The sequence below is a fragment of the Arvicanthis niloticus genome, chromosome 17 (genome assembly GCF_011762505.2).
Source record: "Arvicanthis niloticus isolate mArvNil1 chromosome 17, mArvNil1.pat.X, whole genome shotgun sequence".
Classification (NCBI taxonomy): Eukaryota; Metazoa; Chordata; class Mammalia; order Rodentia; family Muridae; genus Arvicanthis; species Arvicanthis niloticus.
The window spans coordinates 61,254,286-61,261,210 of record NC_047674.1 but is presented as its reverse complement, the minus strand read 5'-3'; the positions used below and the strand labels follow the sequence as shown (position 1 = coordinate 61,261,210).

At 41.4% G+C, this 6,925-nt stretch overlaps 1 protein-coding gene across 3 annotated transcripts in view; it reads right to left on the bottom strand.

The window, feature by feature from the left end:
* Rab5a (RAB5A, member RAS oncogene family) overlaps window positions 1-6,925 on the bottom strand; it is a 30,357-nt gene that overhangs the window by 2,063 nt on the left and 21,369 nt on the right. For all 3 annotated transcript variants that reach the window (XM_034521413.2, XM_034521414.2, XM_076915401.1), the window contains one exon: window positions 6,389-6,482. In XM_034521413.2, the coding sequence (XP_034377304.1) occupies window positions 6,389-6,482 (94 nt within the window). The remainder of the gene's footprint in view (window positions 1-6,388; window positions 6,483-6,925) is intronic.

Genomic DNA, 6,925 nt, shown 5'->3' with positions numbered 1-6,925 from the left:
AAGAACAAGTGAGGCTGTGAACAAATTCTATTGACAGAATCATCAACCCAACCAAACTTGTCCTTTACTGTGTAACCCAGTCATCAAACAATTACGTGACTGTTAACTTCTTTTCCCTCTTGGGCTACAACAAACCCTTATTTGATCTACAAATACCAATACTTAATATACATGAATAGCTTTGTGAATTCTATATTGCTAATACTGGTTCTGTGGAATATGCTCCCCACTAAAAGTTCACCTGCTAGATACATGGCTTAATCCTGAGGACAAAGCAGCAATACTACTAAGTAGTGCTTTATGTCCAATGCCCACCAAAAATCCTGGACCTTGGTTTTGTTTTCTAGGAAACCCAGGGCTTATGTACACGTTACACAAGGTAACTATCACTAAGACATATATTCCCTATCCTTCATTTTTTAACCCTTTATTTTCCCTACTCCCCCATCATCAATATTATCTTTAGAATCTTAGCTGCGGGTCCAGTGAGCACTTACATTTGAGAAAAAAGCCTCCACTGAGCCACCCTAGAAATTGCTTTAGAGAAGGTTCCATAAAGTACAATAATAAGTGTTCAGTCAGTTGCATTTACAAGTAATGTCCAGTAAATGGACTAACAATAGCACTAGGTGTGGGGAAGTGGACCATGAAAGGTAGCATGGTCCCCAGTTGAGCAAAGGCTAGAAGCCCCGGAGACCCCGAAGGAACAGTAGTTTTCCCTGCTCCTGGGCACCAGGCCCCTGTCACTAGCCACAGCCCCCCATAGATTTGTGACCATCAGTCAAAAGGCAATGCCCCAAGCCCTTCCACAAAAGGATGTGACCTATGGTCACATAGGCTCAAGACAGATCTCCATGCTTATGAGGTACATAGAGGCCTGGAGGGGTTAGCTAATAAGCCTCCCTTCTCAGGCATTCCTTCCTGTAAAAGGTATTTAATTTCAGGTCCACTTTGATAAGTAGGGTATGGTTTTAGACATCTACTTTCCACCATGGCAATAAATAATTTGGAACCACAGACTGTCTCTTTTCATTGGGATTCAACATGGGGAGCCAGGGAGAAGAACTTTTCAGAACCACTGTCTAATCTCTCATAAAAGGCCTCTCGAAGCTCCCAGCCATAAAGCCCAAGCCTGCAGTCAAACCAAGGACTCCCCCAAGGGAAACCCAGCCTGCAGGCCCCTACTCTGTTCGCAGCTCTTTCAAAACTCCCAGAGGTGCCTGGCTGTTCAAGAGCCTGGGAACTCCAGAGCCCCAGCCTCTTCACAGGCTCAGGACCACAATGCCAACTCTGGATGTCTAGTGCCTCAGACTGCCCTTTCCCACCACAAGCAGTGCTTCCGCATTTCCCTACAGCATGGCATGGGACAAGCACAGTCAAACTCCCCAAGTTCTGTTTCCCCAAGCTGCTGAGCCCTGTGGTGGAGTAGACTTGGGACCCAACAACCCTACAACTAAGGACACAGAATAAGCTAGCACTGTGCACTGTATTATAATAAACACCAAGTTGGGTTTTGGAATGAGCATAAATTTCTTCCTCTAGCCTATTCCTCTAAGGACATCTGACTCAGATGAGGTGGAGCGAAGTGAACATCAGTAAGGACTCTTTTTGTTAGACTGTATCATATTTACTATGAGATTTGATATGCTAACTTTATCAAAGAAAGACTCCAATCGAAAACACATGTGGTTTGTGTTTCTGTGTATATACCCTGGCTGTCCTGGAATTAACTCTATAGACCAGGCTGGCCTCACTTGGAGATCTACCTACCTGCCTTTGCCTGTCAAGTGCTAGGATTAAAGGCACGTGCTACCACAGCTTAGCTTGGTATTTCTTTATAGAAAGGAAATAGTTTAATTTGAAACAAAATCTGAAGCTAAGAATAGGATCTAGGTTTCAGCAACACAATACAAACACTGTACCAAAGAGTTACTTCTGCAGCTTACAAGTTTTAAACTTAAATCTAAAGTATATCCCAGCTTAGAATGGTGGCTCCATCCTGTAATTCCAGTAATTGAGAGACTGAGGCAAGAGGATCTGCAGTTCCAGGCCAGCCTTGGCTATATGTGAGACTCTGTCTGGAAACAAAAAAAACAAACAAAGACCAGGTTCAGTTAGTGAAGTGTTTGTTATTGAACCAGTAAGTTGTGAATTTGGGTCCTCACCACTCATGTAAAAACATGAATATGTAACTCCAGCACTAGGAATAAACAGATCATGGAAGAGTAGAAAGATCTTATGATTTCCAATGTGCTCAGAGGTCAGTAAAATATTTGGGCTAAAAATAAATGCGATAGCAGGATGATTCAGAAGGGAAAGGTCCTTGCCACCAAGCTTCATGACATCAGTTCCGTATCTGGAACCTGTATGATATTAGGAGGAGACTAACAAAAACTGTCCTGCCTTTCACATTTTTTGTGTGTGCCCCCCCCCCCACATACAATGCTTAAAAATGAAAGCTGAAGAAATAATGGATTAAAACATTTAATTGTCAACTTCTGGTTTCCACATACAACCACATAAAGAGCACATATATGCAAGTGTGTATGAAACAAAAGTTTAGGTTCTTCTAAGGCACAGGCTGAAATCTTACACTATTCCCAACTTCCTGCCTGGCACATGGATCATCTCTCTCTAATGTATCAACAGTACATATGCTACCTACCCACTAGTAGCTTAGTTATCAGACTACTTTGGTATCACAGCATTAGTGTTAGCTAATCTTTATTTTACTTAGAATGATCCTAAAGCACTGTGATGGTTTGTAAATGCTCAGCCCGGGGAACGGCACTATTAGATCTGGCCCTGTTGGAGTAGGCGTGTCATTGTGGGTGTGGGCTTTTAAGACTCTCATCCTAGCTGCCTAGTAGCCGTCAGATAAAGACAGAGAACTCTCAGTTCATCCTGCATCATGCCTGCCTGGATGCTGCCATGTTCCTGCCTTGATGATAATGGACTGAACCTCTGAACCTGTAAGCCAGACCCAATTAAATGTTGTCCTTTATAAGAGATACCTTGGTCATCGGTGTCTGTTCACAGCAATAAATCCTAAGACAGAAAGAAGTTGGTACCAGGAGTGGGGTATTGATAGGACTGATCATGCTTTTGTTTGGAAGAATGTGGACTATGGGATTTGGAAAAGCAGTGGACTGCTTTAAATGGGGCTTAATGGGTTATCCTAGTAGGAATATGGAAGACTTTGTTACTGAGAGCGATTTATTTAAATAATGAGGACCTGGCCCAAAAAGCTTCAGTGGAAAATTTCAATATGTGGCCTAGAGATTGTTTTTGTTGTCTTTTGGTAAAGAATGTGGCTACTTTTTGTCCTTGTCTAAAGAGTCTGCCTGAGGCTAAGGTGAAGAGACTCAGATTAATTACACTGACAAAAGAAGTCTCAAAAAACATCCAGCAGAGTCTTTCATCTCTGGTTAAGTCTCATAAAGAGCATTTTGAACAAGCATAGCAAGCTTAGAAAAGAAAAATATAAAATATATGACTCACGTATTAAAGGGACACCAGGAAGTGAAATGGAGCTGAATCCTGTGTTCAAGAATATTAAATTGAATTATGGGAATAGTGACCTTGGGGCAAGATCCCACTCAGCTAAATTTAGGTCTAGGCATAGTAAGTAATACAGGCCTTTAATCCCAGGAGGCAAAGATAAGCAGATCTCTGAGCTCAAGGGTAGCCTAGAAGAGAGCAAGTTCTAGATGAAGAAAAACTTAAATCCAGGCTTGGTGGACCACACCTTTAATCCCAGTGTTTAGGAGACAGGAATCCAGATCTCTGAGTTCAAAGTCAGTCTATGTAGCATGTTCCAGGACAGCCAAGCTCAGGCAGTGAAGAAGTTAGAAAACAGAAAACTGGTAATAATCTACTAGAACAAGGGGGGCATGTTGCAGCCTCAGCAAGCAGCAGAACTTGCCAACTTTGGCCACATGGCTTTGGCTTTAGAGTCCAAAACAGAAGGCATTACTGGGACAATTGATGCTGGTTACCTGGAGATAAGAAATTAGTGGTGATTAAAAAGAGACAAGCACCACTGAGGTGAAATCAGGGAAGTGTTTTCTGAGAGCACAAAGACGCTGTGTTCCAGGATGTATCTTGTGCTACAGCTGTACTTGGGAATGTGTACTGGTTTTGAAGGCATGACAGTCATAAAGAACAGCTGAGGCTTGGCACTTTGAGAGACCATAGAAGGCCACTGGTGAAGGTGCAGTTGTAGTTGATGGCTCAGGATTGAAGGGGTCATGCAAAGAGGCTTGGCATCATGAAGACAGGCTATTATGAAGCCTAGTAGCAGTGGAAGTCCTCAGTTTATTGGAGATGCCAGTACCATGGGATGAGCACCAAGAACAGTAGCAGCAGTGGATGGATCAACTTGAGCTACAGAGGGCAGACTGGAGAAGTGATGCCAGCCCTTTGGAGAAGTCCAGAAGATCATGTGTGCATCCCAGACATAAAAATAAGAAGCTGTAACATTAAAGTTGCCTTGGAGACCCTAAGATGCCAGAGTCATGGGCTATCTGCCGAGGAAAGCTGCTAACAAAGTAGAACCAGCTCAGGAAGTTTGTTGCAGTCAACAAAGATAAAAAAGGAGTTGGAAATCTGAAGACTACCTTAAAATCAGACATGGAGATGCAGAGTTTGGATTTGCCCAGGTAATTTCCTCTCTTGCTTTGGGGATAACAGTTAAGTAATTAGATGAATCTCAGAAGAGACTCTGAACTTTTAATAAAGAGACTGCTATAGACTATGGGAACTTTTAAAGTTGGACTAAATGTATTTTGCATTATGCTATGTTTTAAGTATGGCCCCTATAGATTCATGTTTGGAGAAGCATGGGGTGGGGGGAGCAGGGAATGGAATGTGATGGTTTGTATATGCTCAGCCCAGGGAGTGGCACTATTAGAAGGTTTGGTCCTGTTGGAGTAGGTGTGTCACTGTGGGTGTGGGCTTTAAGACCCTCATCCTGGGGGCTGGAGAGATGGCTCAGCAGTTAAGAGCATTAACTGTTCTTTCAAAGGTCCTGAGTTCAAATTCCAGCAACTACATGGTGGCTCACAACTAACTGCAATGGGATCTGATGCCCTCTTCTGGTGTGTCTGAAGATAGCGACAGTGTACTCACATACACAAAATAAATAAATCTAAAAAAAAACCCAAAAAACCCTCATCCTAGTTGCCAACATTCTGCTAGCAGACTTCAGCCGAAGATAGGAAACTCTCAGCTCATCATGCACCATGCCTGCCTGGATGCTGCCATGTTCCTGCCTTGATGATAATGGACTGAACCTCTGAACCTGTAAGTCAGACCCAATTAAATGTTGTCCTTTATAAGAGATACCTTGGTCATGGTGTCTGTTCACAGCAGTAAAACCCTGACTAAGAGAAAAATTTGTGCTAGTTTTGCTTTTCCATCTCTGTGCGGTTATGGCGAATGTGTGTGATATACAGTGTGGTTATGGCGAATGTGTGTGATATACAGTGTGGTTATGGCGAATGTGTGTGATATACACTTAGGACAGAAAAGGCATCAAATCAGACAGCTTAACACTAATCCACTGTTTCAGGCATCCACAGAGTGTCTTGGAATATATTCCTTACAAATAAGAGGTACTACTTTTCAGTAAATCTACCTTTGGAAAATCTACCTATTAATAAGATCAACTTTTAATTCACCTCTATTATATGACCCAACATCCACTGAATTCATGAATGAGTATAAAACTGACATTAATGGGATTAGCAATGGGGTTACCTCAGTGGTAGGTATAGATTGCTCAGCAAGTAGGAGGCCCTGAGTTTAATTCATACTATTGGAAGGGGGAGGAAAAGGAAGGAAGAAGGGAGAAGAAAGAAGGAAGAAGAGGAAGAAGGAGAAAAAAAAGAGAGAGGAGGAATGAGAAAGCAGGAGGAGGAGGAAGAAAGATTTAAAAACAAAACAGGGTAGGACCTCGTAACTTCCAATCATTTTTTTTTAAAAAAACAAACAAACAAACAAACAAACAAACAAAAAAAACCAAACCTTCCCTCATTCTGAGGAACTGTCTTTTGCTTAGGCTGGCCACTACATCCTGCTTCCCAACCAGCCTTTACAGTAACCACCCCCCCCCAACAGGTTTTCTCTGTGTAGCCCTGGCTGTCCTGGAACTCACTCTGTAAACCAGGCTGGCCTCAAACTCAGAAATCCACCTGCCTCTGCCTCCCAAGTGCTGGGATTAAAGGTGTGTGCCACCACTGACCAGCTACAGTATTCCCAAGAAAATATTGCTTAGTGAAAAGGATCTATCAGTAAAAAAAAAAAACAGAAGGGTTTTAAGCAGGGTGAGGAACAAATAAACATTCTGTATATTTTGCTTTTCATTAAATATTATTATTAATCTTACCTATTGCCATAAATATTTCATTTACATTCATTGATGTCTTAGCTGATGTCTCCATAAATAATAAGCTGTTGTCATCTGCATAGGACTGTGCTTCCTGTTTAAAAAAAAAAAGTCCTTAAGCATATGCTGCATACAGTTTATTTTATAGATTTCCATTACTAACAACTGGAGAATATGCTGTGGCAAAGGAAGAAACAATGGGTAGGATAATTCACCATGAACATTTTTTTTATCTTAACTTTTTAAATATTCTACCCCTACTCATCAGATCTAAGATTAAACCTGGACACAATAATAATTGGGGGAACAGTGTATCAGTTTACTTTAAATTCTCTTCAATAACAATGGCAACTTCTACTTATGCCTTTTAATGATAAAGACAGAATTTGTAAAAAATATGAAAACCCAGTGTCTTAGCACTCGCAACTACTGAATTACATCCTTATATTTAATTTTCAGCGACAACAGCATTAAAATTCAAACTACATTATAAACTATTTCCTTCAAAATTACAAGCTGTCCTACATTTGTCATAAT